The following is a 17,912-nucleotide window of genomic DNA, read 5'->3' as shown; positions in this document are numbered from 1 at the left end:
TCTGCTTGGTCTTTCCCACCTCGGGAAATGACATCACCCTTCAGCCTAGAGCTCCACCAGAATACCCCAGCTGTCACTCTGGATCTTTGCCCTTTTGCCCTTTTCTCTTGCCCTTTTGATAATCCAGTTTCAACACAGCAGCCAGAATGATGTTTTTTAATGTCAGATCATATCACTCCATTGCTCAAACTGCCCCACTGGCTTCCCCTAGTACTACGGGTATAATCCAAAATTCTTTCCTTAGTCTATAAGGCTTTACACCTCCATCTCTGAACTCACCTCCTACCATTATCTCCTTTCCTCCAGCCACATGAATCTTTGTATTGTTTCCAAACCACATGAAGTCTTCCCACCACTGGTCCTTTGAACTTGCTTTCCTTCTTCCTAGAAACCTTTTCCCATAGATTGAAAAGCACAGACTCACGTCTGTGTTCGAAGTCATCTTCTCAGAGATCACCAATGTAAAATAGCAGAGAACTGCTTATCCTGACGCAGACTCTCTCCCCCTACTCTGCTTTATTTTTCTAGAACTACTCATTACCTAATTTGTTTTAGGTATTTACCTTTTCACTTACTTGTTAATTGTCTTCCTCACCAGAATACAAGCTCTGTGAGGCCAGGACATCATTTTGTTTGCTCAGTGATGTGCTCCCAGCATCTCGCACAGTGTGGGGCACACAGTAGTTACTCAGCACACGTGGCTGAATGAAACGAAAAGAGTGCTTTCCAAAGAATGCTTTGTATGTTTCTGCGAAAGCAGCTGAGCAGTTCAAATGTTTTTTATAATTCTCATTTTTGCAAACATATTTCCAGAATCTTCCTGGATTTGCAAGCTGAAAATTATTACATCTGCTTCTTTACTTTCAGTATAGTAGCATTTTGTCTATATCAAACAACACAGAAAGTATTTTCCTTAAGCCATTTCTTGAGCTGATGTGTACCAGTTATTTTACCCTCACCTTTTATTTGCTGACCAATGATTTTGTTACATATTCTGCTTATACTGTTTGTTCTATTGCCCCTGAGATAAATGTTGGGCAAGGATGGTTTTATCCCATAATATATCTAGAGAACAGATTTTCACGTTGCTCTTCTGACCCAGTGCTTTTCCCTTTTCCCTGATTGGAAAGTGTGGTAACATCAATATGGTTTGACATGGGGCAGAAGAACATAAAAGCACCTCTTCCAGGAAGGGAAACTACTTGTTATCCTCTCGCTTCCCATCTGTGTGTGAAGAGCAGGGAAGGGACAGAGCTCTTTCTACAGAACCTTTGGGAAAATACAGACATACACGCATATACCTCAGATAGGTACAGCAGCTGAATTTGCGCCAAAAGTGACTAGATTCAACATAGATTTGAGCAAACATTCTGAAAGATGACTTGAAGCAAGGTTCTTTCCCCTTTAATTTTAAAGTAATTATGATTCCCCTCTGCCCCCCAAAAAGAAAAAGTTGAGTTTCAAAAGGATACTTTTGTCTGTTCTCTGGCTACTAAACTCTGTAAAAGATGTGATCAGGTCTCTCAATGTTTTTGTAGGTATAAAGAAAGGTACAAATCTGCCTGCTTATAAACACCAGGTTCATAATAGACTTTTCCCTTTTTTATGATTATAAACTGGAGTCCACTGTATAAAATTTGGAGAAACCTTAATGTATGAAAAATATAGAAAAGAAATATCCATGAAAAACAACACGTGGCTAGAATTCCTGTTCCTCTGTTGTCCAGCTCTTTCCTGTACTAGCCTGGAGACCTGCAAACTATGACCACAGACCAGACCTGGCCCACGGCCTGTTTTTGCACTGCCCCTGAGCTGCGGCGGGGGTGGGGCAGGGGGATTTTGATACTACTAAGTGGCTGAAAAATCTAAGAAGATGTATTTGTGACAGTGGAAATCAGGTGAAATTCACATTTCTGTGTTCATAAATAGAATTTTGCTGAAACACAGCCAAGCTCCTTCATTTACATGTTGTCTATAGTCACTTTTGCACTACAATGGCAGGGGTCAGTGTTTGGTCTTCAGACCATGAAGTCTAAAATATTTACTATATAGCTTTTATAGAAAAAGTTGGCCTAATCCTGACCCTAACAGGATATTTTTCTTTAAATTGATTCACTATTTATTTAAAATTATTTTAAAAGAAAATTTTATAACACTTATAAATGAGAAGCTATAATTACCCTAACTAGAAGACAATCTTAAAAATAACTCTAAAACCACGACAAGGAGATACCACTTTATATCTGTCTATTAGGACACACATCATCAAAAAGACAAACAGAAATAACAAGTGTTGGCAAGGATATGAAGAAACTGGAGCCCTTCTACGCTTCTGGCGGGAATGTAAAATAGTGCAGCCAACATGGAAAATAGTACTGCAGCCCTGGCCAGATCGTTCAGTTCGTTAGAGCATCATCCCAATACTTCAAGGTTGCAGGTCTGATCCCCGGTCATGGCACATGCAATAATAAACCAATGAATGCATAAGGAAGTGGAACAACAAATAATTGATATTCCTTTCTCTCTTTCTCTCACTCTCTCTCTCCCTTTCTCTAAAATAAATAGGTAAATAGCCAGCTCTTATAAAACAAAAACATTATTGTAGCTCTTTAAAAAATTAAAACTAGAACTACTACATGATCCAGCAATTCCACTTATGAGGATGTTCACAGCAGCATTATTCACAATGGCCAAAGGTGGAAATACCTCACGTGTCCATCAATGCACAAATAAAGAAACAAAATAAGGTATTTGCATAAAACAGAGTATTGTAAAGAAGAGAGACTTCTGATACATGCTATAACATGGATGAACCATAAACAAAATCACGCTAAGTAAAATAAGCCGGTCACAAAAAAACAAAAAACAAACCCAAATAATGTAAGATTAGTTATATGAGGCACCCAGAGTAGTCAAATTCATGGAGACAGAAAGTAGAATGGTGGCTGCTGGGAGCTGGGTGAGAAAGAAATGGGGGGTTAGTGTCCAATGGGCACACAGTTTCAGTTCTGCAACATGAAAAAAGTTGTGTAGGTGGACGGCAGTGATGGCTGCACAACACCACGAATGTGCTGAATGCTACTGGACTATATACTTAATAAGGGTTAAAATGGAAAAGTTTAGGCTGTACACATTTAACCACAATTTTTTAAAATTTTAACCACAACAAAAGTAAGTTTAATTTAAAAGAAGCTAGATATTCTTGCACCCCTAAGACTCGGTCTTTATACGTTAAAAATGTGGACGAGCGATTCCTAGGGAGGCCTTACAGATTAGCAGCAAAACTAGATTCTGCATCTGATGAAATGCAAATTAAGTAAAATGGAACTTTCTTACAACTTACAGTTCAACTTTCTTTGTCATGTCCTTCTACTCACACATACTTCGAAATATAGGTTCCCAGCAGAGTTCCACAATTTGGGAAACACTAACCTCAAGTATTCCCTAGTGATGTGTCACAACCCAGGAGCAACAATCCTTACATCCTTGCCAAAATGTTACTTCTTGATTACTACAGAATAGTCTCCAGTGACTGAAGATAAGAGCTTTGTCAGATTAAAGCTCCCTCTTTCACAATGACATCTGATTTCTAAAATGTCATTTGACAGCCTTGTATGATAGTATTAAGTAATTAAACATATTTTAGCAAAGGACAATTTATAAGCTTGGCTCTCCAACAGTTAACTTTGGGACAGCCTAAAAAATCATACACACACACACAGCGCAAAGCAAAGCTCACATTTTTTCAGAAAGGTATACCTGTTTTATAGAGATAGATAAAAGAAAAACAAGTAGATTTTTTTGGTGGTATGTGTCAAATTTGATAAAGTGCTAGTGGTGTTCAACACCATCAATGTTATTAAACACACAAAAAAATTTAAAGTTAGAAAAAATCTTGTAGATAAAAATCAGAAATTCAGATGTAAGGTATGGCTTACTACGTAAAATTACTTTTTTAAAGGATGATAGACTTTACAAGACCTTAAGTTGTAACTTAGTATGAAATATCCACTAAATATAATTGTTTCTAATAAATCAAGTCTATTCTAATATTCCTTACGTTGTCCACAGTAAGTTCCAATATATCCCTTCTGGCACTGGCAATGGTCATCTGCACAGGTTCCACCATTCATGCATCTAACGCTGCACTGCTGAACTGCAAAGAACAACAAAAAATATAAAAATATCAACAGTCAAAATTACAGTATTTGTGAGAGTTATAAAACTATATTCAATATCCAATTCAACGAAAATATAGTCTACAGAAGTAAATGTTATGACCCGTGCATACCTGTGTTTATTTGTTGTAAGTGCACACACGAGCATATCTGTTACAACATATGTTATTAAGTTTGTGTTCAAGATGTGTTACACTTTCAGTGTTAAAGGAAATGAGTATAAGGTAACTAGTAACATAGTTTCTAAGATGCAGGAGACAATGTGTCTGTTGAGAACGCAGGGGCTGAGTGCCAGCCATGAGCTCAGAGCTCTGCTGTCATGATGGAGCAGGTATCCACTGTCATGGAGCCTACATTCCATAGTGAGACAGACAGAATCCAAGTAAACAAATACCATGGTGTCATTATAGAGTGTGATAAGTTCTCTGAAGGGAACTGTGTTGTAAAGGAGGATGGCTTGGACCCAAGAAGGAATCAAGACACTGGAGCCAGACAGGACCACTCTGATGCGACATTTAGCTGAGTTCTAGAGGACTACAATGAACCACACAGAAGAAGTACCAAGGGGGAACCTCACAGGAGGACTTGACACACCAAAAGACCTTAGAATGAGAGAGTTCCCTCTGCAGAACTGAAAGATTCACATGATTATAAACCTTAGAGAAGCAGGCAGAGGCCAGCCAGCTAATGAAAGGCCTCCTCTGCCATGGAAGGGTTTGCATTACCCCAAATGCAACTGGGAGTCCTTGAAAGGATATACATTAAGACAGTGAAGTGATATGATTTATATTTTTAAAAGATCACTCTAGCTGCTTTGCAGAGACTGAATTTAATGAGGGCAACATTAGAACTGGGGAACCCGTGAGGAGGTTACTGCAATAGTCCAGGTGAGAGGTGATAGAGTGGTGATAGAAAGAAAATGTGTTTGAGATACACTTTTCAGAAGAGCCAGCAGGTTTTCTTAAAAAGAGTTGATGTAAGAAAAAGAGAAGCAGTTGCTTCAGTATTGGGTGGATGGCAGTGCCATTTGCTGAGGCAAGTGAAACTGTGGAAGAAACAGACAGCGGCCAGCAACGAATCAAGGGTTTCATGTGACCGAGCTTCGGATGCATTCAGATGGAGATGCTAAATAGGAAATTGGTAGTAGATGAAGACATATATGTAAGTGAGTTCATCCACAAAGAACAGAATTCTTGGGAATACAAACACTGAAAGTAGACTAAAAATAACCATGAATAGGAGGATTGCAGGCCACTGATATTACATAAGTGAAGAGAAAGGAAAGTACTTCAAGGAGATTAATAGTGATTAATGTTTTAAGGCGGTGGAGCAGGATGAGGAATGGAAAGAATGAAGAAGATTGTGATGAAAAGGGTATATTAGTCAAGGCTAAATAAATAATTCATGGAGTCCCTACTACAAGGGGCGGGCCTCCAAAAAACAAAATTTGTTTATAAAATTTGAGTATTTATTCTGACATGTTTAAACTTCAGTCACCTTCAAAGTGCTCTCCATTTAATGCAATACACCTATGGAGACATTTTTTTCTATTGCTCAAAACAATTTTTGAACTTGTCAATTTTGAAGCCTTTTAGCGCTTCTGCTGTTTTCTCTGTTTTGTTTTGTTTTTTACCTCTTCCACATTGGCAAATGTTTCCTTTTGAGAAATTTTTTCATTCAGGGAGCAAGACTGGGTGAATAGGGAGGATGGGGCACAGGGGGTCATGTCATTTCTGGTCAAAAACTGCTAAACATTCAACACGGTGTGGGCAGGTGTGCTCATAAATCGCCCATCATGAAATGGGCAAACACGTTGAAAGAGTCTTAAAAAAACTAACTGAAGCTGACTCTCACAATGACGCCAGTGGGTACACTGATACAGAGGGGCTCCTAGGCTACCCACCCACCTAGCGTGGGAAGCCTGTACTACCTGAGGCCCGCCCTCCAGAAAATACTTCCAGGGTTTTTTTGGGTCCCACTTGTAAATTATATACCATAAACCAAGGGTGGGCCAGAAAATGTTCAGCTGCCCAGGTAGAGGAACTAAGTAAAATTTCTTCAGGACTGAGTTTTTTTGCTGAGGGCATATGTGAGAAAAATGGGAACAGGATAATGAAGATAAAGGCAAGCGTTTCTTCCAGACAATCAGACAAAGGAGGTTCAGAACAGGAGTAGAGGAAATTTGCTAAATAGTCTCAATGAATTTTGAGTAATAAGTTTTAAAAACGCTGTGAAAATGACATATTATTTTCAAAGAAAGTGAAACTAGAATTTGAATCAGAAGTTTCATCAGAAGACAATGACATTTCTTGTATGAATGTTGAATCTTATATTCTTGAGTCAGAAAGATTTTCAATTACCTTTTCTTAGGGAAAATTCAGGGAGAGAAATGTTAAAAGTGTAAAAACTTCAGCCCTGGCTGATGTTGCTCAGTGGACTGAGCGCACGCCTGAGAACCAAAGGGTTGCCAGTTCGATTCCCATTCAGGACACATGCCTGGGTTGCAGGCAAGGTTCCCAGTAGGGGGCACTCTAGAGGCAACCACATGTTGATGTTTCCCTCTCTCCCTTCCTTCCCCCTTTCTAAAAATAAATAAATAAAATCTTTAAAAAAATGTGTAACAACTTCACACTAGTTTAAGGCAAACTTAGAGATTTATTTAATTATTGAGAGTTAAATAAATGACATCAGCTTCCTCCTTGTGATAATGTTACCTTAAACACTGGTCCAAAAGATTAATCTTGAACCTTAAAGACCCAAAGCTTTCTAACTGAGTGATGAATAACAAACTCTTAGTTCACTGTCACAGTGATTTAACAGAGTTGTTGGGAGTTCATACATGCAAAGCAAAACAAGTTAATATATGTGAAGCATCTGGTCAGTACACAATAAATACTTGTTTTATTCCAAATCCTATTATCCTTCCCCTTTAATTAACCCACGAAACAGGATATGAGCCACAGGAGTTTAGCAAGGCAAACTAGAGCCTAGGGTTTGAGTCTCTAAGTTTAGGCTTCAGAATACCTGAATTTAAATCTATGTTGCCTTGGGCAAGTTACTTAATTTACATGTCCCTCAATCTCCTCCTCTGTAAAATGGACTAACAATAGTATCTCACAGTGCTCACAGGAGGATTAAATAAATGATATCATCAAACATTTAAAACGGTACCGGGCACATTGCAAAAACCCAGTAAGTTAGAGCTATTATTCACAAAGCATTACTTTTCCAATGAATCCAGGCTCTTTCACTGCACAGACCATAGCCTCTGGACCACAACTAAATCATTTTTTTCTTAATGAAAATCATTAGCCCATTACCCCTTAGTCGCTAGTGGCAACAACTAAGGCAGGACTTTACTCCAAAGATTAATACAGACCCATTTAGTGAAAAAAATAATCATGGATTTAGAGCCTCATTGAAAATGACATTTAGAATTTACTCAAAAGCTTAAGAATAATGCACTAAATAAGGTCATGAAGAAACATACTTGATTTTGATCCACAGGTCGGTGATATTTGGCCACTGGAACAAGTACACATGTTAGGACGGGAACAAAATCCATCTCCACAACTATTTCTACATATTGCTGTAGAAAGCACAATAGGGAAGTAAATGAATAATTTGGTGATAAACCACAGTGTACAACACAAGACGCTATAGTTAAAAACAATAAACCTAAAAAACTACGATATGAAATGTAATATATAATGTCTAAATTTCAGATACGCAATGAAATTACCCAGTGTAGACATGAGAACAAGTCTCACAAGTATCCTTACAATGAGGTACAAACAAATGAAGCTATTTCAAGTTCCATAATCCTAAATGTGGAACTCTCTTATCAACACAGTTTGTCTTTTCTACTCAAGGCAGAATTCGCCACGAGAAGACAGTTTCAGTCCTGGAGCTGGGAGGGTTGAGGACCCCAGAGGTAGTGCGTACTCTCAGAAAACACAGCCCACTCCGTAAGGGACCTTCACAGGAGACAGGGAATGTGAAATTGGCTGAGTCGGAGACTCGAGACCCTAACGACTTGGCCAAGCCCCAGGGGTTCAATGCACATTCCTTCCCGGCTGGTATCTGACCTGCACCACCATCAATCTTTGTTTCTCTTAATAATTCCCTCTCTCCTTCCTCCAACTTTTCTTCTCCTGTATTATCTCCAGAACCTAGCCTATTCCTGCTGCTCAGAAAAGCTGCTGCGACATTTTGATGGAGGGAGAGTCAAAGCCTCCTGCAGCTGTGACCTCCAAGGTATGAGGGTCATCGCAGCAAAGAATGTTAGGCTCACTGACACAGCACATACCATGGATCCTCAAAATCATTAGCTGTGTACATTTAAACTGGAAGCCTCTCCCATATTTAGAGCCAGCATATTTAGGAGCTAAGAGATTTATCTCTATAGCCACAATTGAATTCTCTTTGTGAACAAAAGCTCTGTGCTTTAATGCTCCATGACTGGATGCATGGAAACAAGATGAGAAGAGAGACGCTGGAAACACCCTGAAACTAGCTATAAACATTTATGCCAATGTGCATATGTCATGTGCTAGGGAGGGATTCAACAACTTCCAAAGAGATCTGAGACCCCCAAAAATGATATGGGCATGTTCCACAGAAACGAGCTCACTCAGTATTAGTTTTTCTTTTCTAAATTGCCTTTCACATTCATATAACATGGCCAGCATTTCCATTAATACTCCCTATATATGAAAATGTCATAGATCATGGTATGAGGAAAGAAAACTGGTTTTAGGCAAGAACATAGTTCCTACCATGGAGATGACCATTCTTAAAAAGTACCAGAGTGTCTGATCACCAAGAGCTTTCCAATGAAAAATGTTCATTAAAATATTATTCTTCCCCATCAGGTAGACATTTAGTCTAGGCTTAGATGATATACAAAGTGCAGGTCCTAAGCCCAAACAAGGGTTGATGGGCTGGAGATGGTTATCCTCAGATAGATCCATGTCATGGCCACACGTGTATGGTCTCCATCTCTGAGCCAGTGAGAAGCAAGAGAGTGCTTCTCACCTGAATATTTGTCCCTCCCACAATCATACAAAGACCACGAGATCCAGAAATACTGCAGGGAGAGGGAAAGAAGACCGGGGTATAGGGATTTCAGTGATGCTGGGAGAAGGTGACTATAAAGATATGTGGTATGTAAAAGGTCTGAGGATGAGTTCTTGTTCTGCCACTGACCCACTGCAAGCTTGGCGGGGGAGCGGCAGGGACGCAGCTTCTCTGGGTTTAGTTTTCTCATTGGTAAAATAAAACTCAAGGATTACATTGGAATGTTCTGCTCTCTCTTCAGGTCTCAAATGCTACGATTCTGGGCCAACCCCTTCCCACTATTATTCCACTGATCAAAATGTCCTTTGTAGCATAATTTCACAATAAATATGTTAATAAGCAAACTTTTCCATTGCTTCATGTACTAACAAGATTTAAATAAACAACGGAAAGTGAGAAAGTCACTTTCCTTTTGGAAACAAGTATTTGGAAGCTTGAAAGTACTTCAGTGATTTTTGCAGGCCACAATAAGAACAATAACAACAAAATACAGACACTAAAATCAAAATGCATTAGGTTTCTAGCAGTTTGAGAAATATTTTTCTTTTAATATCTTCTTTTCCTCATGAAGCCCGGTCAAGGCCAAACATTAAAATTCTAGAAGTTGACATTTTAATATCTTTCTATAGAGAAAGAATGGTGATGTACAAATGTAAGAGAAAAATTAATCTTTGGCCCTCATTTTCTACTTGTATTTTACTTACTCTTTTTGTAAATTGCTTCAGAGCTTTTCTTCTGTGAAATGATGGAAATTCAGTAAGTATAAAAAATAATTCAGTATCATCAGAAAATCCTGGAATCAAAATTCTTGATTTTTGACTTGATAATGATTTTAAGCTGGTTATTAACTCCAGATATTATCATTTTAAATGTCAAAATAGTTGGACTACTGAATTTAATGCAGAAATATTAAAAGTTAAAATTTAAGTGAAACCCATACAAAAGCCTATAAAGGCATTACATTCTCCTTCCCTCTATTTTGTGCACTATTTTATACTTCCAGTATTTAAAATATTTTTTAAATGTACTAACAAATATTTTTGTAGATATCTCTTAACATAAGAGTAGTAAATATTTCTTGGAGATATAAAAATCATTTCAAGTCTATGCTTTTTATAGATTTATGATACACGTACTTTCCACTGTACTTCATAAGCACCTAAATATCGCAAGAAGTAAAAATGCAGGCTACAATATTATTATGCTGAAATTTCCAAAACTGATCTTCTAAACAAGTAAAGTACACAATGTTATTCAAAGACCAAAAGTATTTAAAGCTGACACTCAGTGGGCCATACATATGTGTGTGTGTGTATTTCCACAGTAAATATTCTGGAAGGCTCTGTTCTCTGGAATTCCCATTCCACACTGATCCAATAAAATCTGACTTTACAGATTTTCAACACGTACCATAAACCAATCCCTTCTCCTCGGCTGCTCTCCAACTCAATAATGGCAGTCACATTCATTACATTTAGTGAGTCAGACTTTCCGCAGGGCTTAAGTCACTCCCGGCTAGTATGGCAGGTGTGGGGTGAGTGACGTTAGCTGTTTTAGGATTCTAGGAACCATGTAAGTTTAAAGCAGACATGGTAATGCCCTACTGGCCTGAAAGAGTAAATGCACCCTCCAAAAGTGCCTCATATGTATGACTCCTGTGTTGAAGAGAAGAGAATGCAATACCCCTTTCCTTCTTTTTAATTTAAAAGCAAGAGTTCATAATCAGAGGGTTTATTTCAAGTGTTTATGAATCACCTTAAAAAACACAGTTGTTCTGTCCTATTTTTGCCTCATTACTGAAGTTGTGGGATTTTTAGGGTAGAAAAAATAATAAAAAAAACCAGTCTTCACAACACAAGATTTCATTTCTTTTTAAAAACTGTACTGAAAAAAAAAACATTAAGGGTCTATCTCAAACCCACAAAACCAATAAATATAGAGCCAGCGATGCCACTACATCCTTATTATCCCTTGGCTAGTGTGGCTTGCCCTTTTTCTCTGTTCACAGTTGCATAATTATTTATTCCCCAAAGAACATCAAGGTCAATACAAAGTCAAGACTGGTTCTAAACTAATATGCTGTCTATGATACCTGGCTCCCCTCCTGACAAGACACATGTGGCTGTGCTATATAAACACACAGAAGAGGGCCAGTCACACTTCAACTCACAAACTCACAGACATGTGAAATTAGACATCCCACAGTCCATCACTGTAAGACTGATAACTAACGACTTCTCCCATTAGAACTTGGAGAGCTGGGTATATACTTTGGAAACTGAATAAAATAACCAAAACTTTTAAGGTCAGATATGCAGAACTGGTGAAGTTCTGAGACTCACAGTTTGAAAGTCTACAGTGCACTGTGAAAGTTTGGTCTGCAAATCCCAAATCTAAATGTCTTCCAAAAAATAAAGAAGTCATTTGGAAGAGTTCTTGTTTTTAAAAATTTTGTTAACCTGGGTCAAGTGTACATGCGTGAGAGTGCTCCTTTCATATCTATGTTGTGTGGCTGTTGAGATGAAACCAGATATAATAAAGTGGTTTTGTACAAAGGCCTAAGAAAGCTTGATCTTCCTAAGGCTTAAACCTCATGCAGAGTCAAAAGCCAGTTAATTTACATAACCACACTGTGGTCTTATCTGGGCTCTTTTAGGAAAAAGTGGTTTTGAGTTATCTAGGGAATTGCTGTACTCCCCCATCGGCTTGTATTAATAGACACAGAAAGATAAAACTTCCAAGTATCTTTGAAACCTTTATCATTATTGCCCTTCAACAGAGTCTAGAAGTGAAATCTAAGCTGATGCAAACCGGCTGCTGCTTCCCCCACCATTCAAATAGGGCTATGTCCTAATTATCACAGCTATGTGGCCACTGGATTCTAAGTGCAACTGCATATCCAAAAGACTAAATGCAAGAGATGGGGCCAAGAGTGCTGTCCCAAGCTGCAGTCCCAGCCAAGCACTCACGGACAATGCATTGGTTTCCTCCAGGCAGCGTCTTCCATCCCGGACAGCAGTAGGAGTGGAACCTGGATCCGCACACGTTGGGCCTGCGATGGACAAGCGAGGTCACACACACGTAGGGAAGGGTGTAGTAACACATGAGCGGTTTTCACAAGCACGTTTCATAAGCCCTACGACAGTAGATTTCGGGAGAACAAATGAACCAAAACTACACTTCAAATGTTTGGGGCGCAGGCTTGGAAATAGATGGGCTACACGCTGGAATGGGGGAGGGTCAGAAACGTCTAAAACATTGCCTTTCATCTGCCCTCCGTTGCTGCCTTTTTAAAGGCCGAAAAGAAATGTGGAAACATATAATTTGCTACCATTCTAGCCTCCGGATGCAGAGAACAAAGGGAACATTCCGTTTCTAAAATCCTTACCCTAGTCCCCCTTGATCAACTGTTACTTTGGCCCCGACGTGTCAAGGAAGACGCGTCGAAAGGTGGAGCGCTTGGGTTCCTGATTAGAGTGCAATGTAAGCCCCGCACACGTCCTCAAACAAAAGGCTCCGGAGCGGCGCCCCCGACGGTGGGGAGCAAGCAGACTCCACCAGCCCGGGTGCGGAGCGGACTCAAGCCTTCATTCCGCCGGACATTCGGAACCTGTTCCTACACCGCGGGCTCTGCACACGCTCTGCGATCCGCACCCACGGGCCTACGACCCCACCCGCCGCCCAACTCCCCCCCACCCCCCAGGGGAGCGCTTTTTGCCCGCGGAGTTGCGGAGAAAAAGAAGGAGGCGCTCGTGAAAGTGTTCGGGGTCTCCCCTTGGAGGGGGCCGGGGCACTAGCCACCAGAACTAGGTTCGGGAAGCGGGTAGGATGGAAAGATGCCAAGCTGAGGTTCCCCAGGTGTGGACTGCCCACCTACCCTCGAAGCACGTCCTGCTGTCCTCGCCTGCGGACGCGACTGGCCGCCGCCGCCGCGGCGCCCTCCTCTCGGTACTCGGGCACCGCGAACCCGCCTTCAGAGCCCGCCGCCGCGGGCCGGACCTGTTGCGGCGGCTGCTGGGGCCGGGGCGGCTGGGGCCGGGGCGGCTTGGGCAGCGGGGGCTGGGGCTGGCCGGCCGTGCCCTGCACGCAGAGCGCCACGCAGCACAGCAAGACGAAGTAGGGCTGGAGACACAGCCGCCGCCGTCTCCCCATCGCGGGCGCCGAGAGCGCGCGGACCGTGGTCCGCGGAGAAGGAGCGCTCAAAGACAAAACCCGTGCGGCCCGAGAAAAGTCAGGGTCTAGCAAGCCCTTAGTCGGCTCCCGAAACGCCCTCGGGCTCGGGCTCCCAGCTCTACCGGGAGCCCCGGAGCGAGCGCCAGCCCCCTAGCTGACGGCGGGGCGCGGACTCTAGCGCAGCGGGCGGCGAGGCGCGGCGGCGACGGCCGGCAGCCCCGCGCGGTCCACGTTGCATCCCCCGGGCCACGGCCCCGAAGGACTCCAGGACCGCCAGCGGGCGGGGGCGGGAAATTACAAAAGTAACCCGAGCAGCCGCGGCGTAAAGTTACAAAGAAAGCGGACCTCAAAAGAAAAAAAGGGCCTGCACGCAGCGGCTCGGTGAATTCCCGTGCGCTCCCGGCCCAGATCTTGGAAAGTTGCAAAAATCGCCAGAAAGAAGTCGGCAAGCAAACAAAAGTAGCCCCCCAAAAGAGGCGGATTTGCTCCCGGCTCGCCTGGAGTCCCGCGGGGCAGCGACGCGCCAGCGGCGGCTGAGGAGCCGGGCTGAGGTGCGCGGGGCCGGGCGAGCCGCCGGTGAGAGGGAGGGCGGGAGGCTGGACTCCGGGAAAGATGCGGCGGGCGAGGGCGCGGCGCGGGGGTTTTGAGGCCAGGCGGGGCGCGGGGCGGGCCGGCGGGCGGCGGCTGTCAGTGGGGGCTGGAGCGCAGCCGTCCACACGTGGGGCGCAGCCCCGACCGAGGGGCCGGCGCAGAGTGGGCGGGGACAGAGTAAGGGGGTGATTGGGTGGGGGAGGAACAAGGGGAGCTAGGGCTTGGGGGAGGGGAAGAGGAAGGAAAGGGGGTAGGGTGAAGGGAAGGGAGAGGACTGAGATTGGGGAGAAAGGGGGCAAGCCGGGGAGGAAGGCCAGGGCTGGAAGAGGGGCTTGGAAAGAGGGATTGGCGAGCCTGGGTGCGAGAGGAAATGAGCGGGGGATGGGGGCGAGGTTAGGGCAAGGAGAGAAGTGGGAAAGGGGAGGGAGGACGAGGGGCCGGCTGGAGGGGGTGAGGCTGTAGTCGGCTTTGCTTCCCGTCCCCCTCAATTGGCCGCTAGTTCTGTTTTGACTGCCTGTACAAAGCGAGCAGACGACGGGGGAGGGGGCGGTTAGGGACCGGATTTGGGAAAGGAGGCAGCAGCCCCTTCCCCTCCCCCTCCGCCCTCGCCGGGCCGCGGACCAGGGACCGGGGTCTCTAAAAGTGCCTGGTTCGCTAGATCCACGGTTGAACCAACCCGCCCGGCAGACGCCACAAGTTTGAGAATGAGAGCTGTTCCTCCCGAAAAAGTAGGAGTCACACAGTTTCACGTGAGACCCGGACCCAGACCTCGGGTGCGTGAATTCGCAGCCAAGCAGGGATAGAGACTCGCGCGGGAGTTGGCTGCAACCTCAATCCGAGGAGGCCAGGCCTTCCCCATCGCCCTCCTACTCCCACCTCCCCACCCGGAGCGGCGTCAGTCGGAGGGACCCGAAGCGGGTGGGCGTTTCCAGATTGAAATGTGCCCTCCAACAAGAGGGAGCACACGCGGCCGCGGGGGGCCTCGGCAGAGTGCCGGCGCCGCGGTCCCAGGGAGTCAGTGCAGGGGGTGTGCTCCAGGGTGACCCCTGGCAGGGCTCTGCCGGGGTTTGCAGCCAGACAACAGTTATAACTGAAATGTGTGGAAGGGAGGGACTGGAAGGGGTGGTGGGGCGCGGGACGCAGGGCGCGTAAATGGGTCTTGGGGCATATCCTTGTGTCCTGGCTTAGACTCCCGATTAATTATTAAACCCTAGCAATTGGTGCATCCAGGCTGGCGACTTGCCCTCTGAACCCTTAGATCTGCCTCTGCACTCACCCGCCTTTGGGGTCTTCCTTTGTGCCCCAGCTTTTATGAGGTCTATGTGAAACCCTGGTAGTCGCTCATTCCATGGCCTTTCATAATTAAAAATCAACACCCCTGAAAACTAGGACTGCCATCCAAGCACAGTTTAGGAAACAGTACAAGAGAGCAATGTCTGGATTATTCAACCAGAGAACCTTAAAGATATGTATACAATTTTTTTCCTGGCCCGAATTGCCCAGATGTGCAATTTGGCAGCCAAAATTCTCTGAGAGTTGGCAGAACTCCCTGCGTTATTTTCCCAATGTAGTCTGACAAAGAGTCTTAAGGTAGTATACCTTCTTACAGTATTCTCGTAATGCATAAGAAAAAGTAGGAATCACATAATTTCACGTGCAACATCAATTTGCTTAAATACAAAGAAATTAAAGACACCAAGAAAAGTATTTGTCATGCGCTGTTTCAAAAAATGAAATTATTTTAACTAAAAGTGAAATAACGTAACTATCCCTTGGGTTAGCGTTTTAATCATATTCTTGAAAACATGTAACCCTGTTAAATGGGTTTTTATTTAGTACTTAAATGACATTCCTGTTACATCAAATCCAAATGCTCTAAAATTGCATATGCACTTATCCTTTGATTCAGCAATGCCACTTTTCAAAGTCTATTTAAAAGATATACAGGCAAAAAAAATGAAATTATAAACACATTAGTCTGTTCACTGCAGCACTGTTAGTAATAGCAAAAGATTAGGAACACAAATTTCCCATCAATAAAGAATTGGTTGCACATACATAGCTTAATCCATTCAATGGAATACTATGTAGCTATAAAAATGAATGAGGATCTCTGTATACTCCTATGGAGTGATCTCTAGAAATAAAATTCCATGGAAAAAGCAAGGTGCAGATAGGATAGGCAAATCCATTGAGACAGAAAGAAGAATAAAGTTTACCAAGATTTGGGGCAGGGGGAGAATGGAATGAAGAATTATTGGTTAGTGGGCACAGAGTTTCCATTTAGGACGATGAAAGAGTTATAGAAATTAATTGGATAATGGTTGCGCAAAATTACGAATGTACTTAATGCCACTGAATTGTATGTTAAATATGGTTAAAATGGTAATTTTATGTTATGTATATTTTTATAACAATAAAAATTTTATTCCACATTCCAGATATTACAAATTGTGTGCTACCTTTCCATGTGTGTGTGTGTTAAAACTAGAAACATAAACCAAATCTAATAAAAATGATTATCTTAGAGAAGAGAAAGGATATGGAGGAAGAGATGATGATGGAAGCTATACATTTCTAAATGTTTTGTTTCATTGTTCCAACTTTGAAATTATGTATATTTTATGTAATTAAAAAATTTAATAAAAGCAATGCCTAAAATCGAAAACAAAACAAATGAACTTACCACACAGTGGCAAAACCAGAGGGAATAATTAAAGTGATATTTAAACAATATTTTGACTATGCATCTTTAGTAGGATATAACCTAAGAATGGCATGAATTACAAAGAAGTCTGAAATGCATTCACTGAGAATAATGTGAGAGAGAGGGGGTGGGATGAGAAAGAGAGAAAGGGAGGGAGGGAGAGAAAAACAGATATTAGAAATTGTGATTTCACATAATTAAATTATAAAAAATAAAAACATTGTAAGCCTAAATTGAATTAAAATGCCAATATAGAATCAGAACTTAATTTTATCTTTCAAAAAATTATGCATATCCTGGTCCTACACATTGGAAAGACCTGAAAGTAGTGACAACCCAGCAACAATGAACACCCATTGTGCCCAGATTGTGGTCCCTAAATACCATTTCCCAGCAAAAGGAATGAAGGCTCCTTGAGAGTCTGATTTCAGGGCCAGGGCAGGAAATATGTAAGATGAGTCTGGACTATCTACCCTGCCATGCTTGAAAGAAAGGAAATTATCAACAATTAGGGTCATGTCAAAAGAAAACGAGCTAACTTGAAAAAGACCCCGCTAACAAAAGATCGGAAAATGAACATAAAAAAAAAAAAAAAAAAGTGCTGCCAAGGACTGAAATATATGAAATGTGTAAATATTCAAGAGTTCCAAATGATGTTTCAAACGAAAATTAATTGGTCACTTTTGGAAGTAGGACACAGTTATTATAGAAATCTGATAAATAAAATAATCAAACATCCTGCCTTTGCTGGACAGACTCAGAGAAAGTATTACTTAAAAAAAAACACAGGTGTAAACACAGAAATAACAATTAGAATTAATCTATGGATTAATAACAGAATCAATCTATGGATTAATAGACTTTGCAAAGTTATAATTTTGCAAAGTCTAATGAAGTAATGGACACAGGCAATAGTTATCAATGACTACTAAAACCATTAAGTCAAGAATTCTCAACTAGAGGCTATTTTCTCCCTGGGGAACATTTGATAATATCTGGAGAGATTTTTATTGTCATAAGATGGTATGTCAGGACTGATGGGTGAGAATATTGAGGTTATCAGGGATGCTGCTAAATATCCTACAATGCACAGTCCCTTATACAGTCCCCTATATAGTACTGTCCCTTATAACAAAGTATGACCTGGTCCAAAATATCAATGCATTTGAGTCATCCTTCATTAG

The 17,912-nt window shown here is 42.1% G+C and overlaps 1 protein-coding gene across 1 annotated transcript in view; it reads right to left on the bottom strand.

The window, feature by feature from the left end:
* FBN2 (fibrillin 2) overlaps positions 1-13,409 on the bottom strand; it is a 249,570-nt gene extending 236,161 nt beyond the window's left edge. The window contains exons 1-4 of the mRNA XM_054589866.1: positions 13,135-13,409; positions 12,227-12,309; positions 7,669-7,767; positions 4,061-4,156 (exon numbers count right to left, since the gene is read on the bottom strand). Of these exons, the coding sequence (XP_054445841.1) occupies positions 4,061-4,156; positions 7,669-7,767; positions 12,227-12,309; positions 13,135-13,409 (553 nt within the window). The remainder of the gene's footprint in view (positions 1-4,060; positions 4,157-7,668; positions 7,768-12,226; positions 12,310-13,134) is intronic.
* Between the last annotated feature and the right edge of the window lie 4,503 nt (positions 13,410-17,912).

Source organism: Pteronotus mesoamericanus, unplaced genomic scaffold (assembly GCF_021234165.1).
Source record: "Pteronotus mesoamericanus isolate MK-2021 breed Mesoamerican mustached bat unplaced genomic scaffold, CSHL_Meso_final scaffold_167, whole genome shotgun sequence".
Taxonomy (NCBI): domain Eukaryota; kingdom Metazoa; phylum Chordata; class Mammalia; order Chiroptera; family Mormoopidae; genus Pteronotus; species Pteronotus mesoamericanus.
Note: the sequence above shows the minus strand (reverse complement) of the source record. Positions and strands in the feature narration are given on the sequence as shown.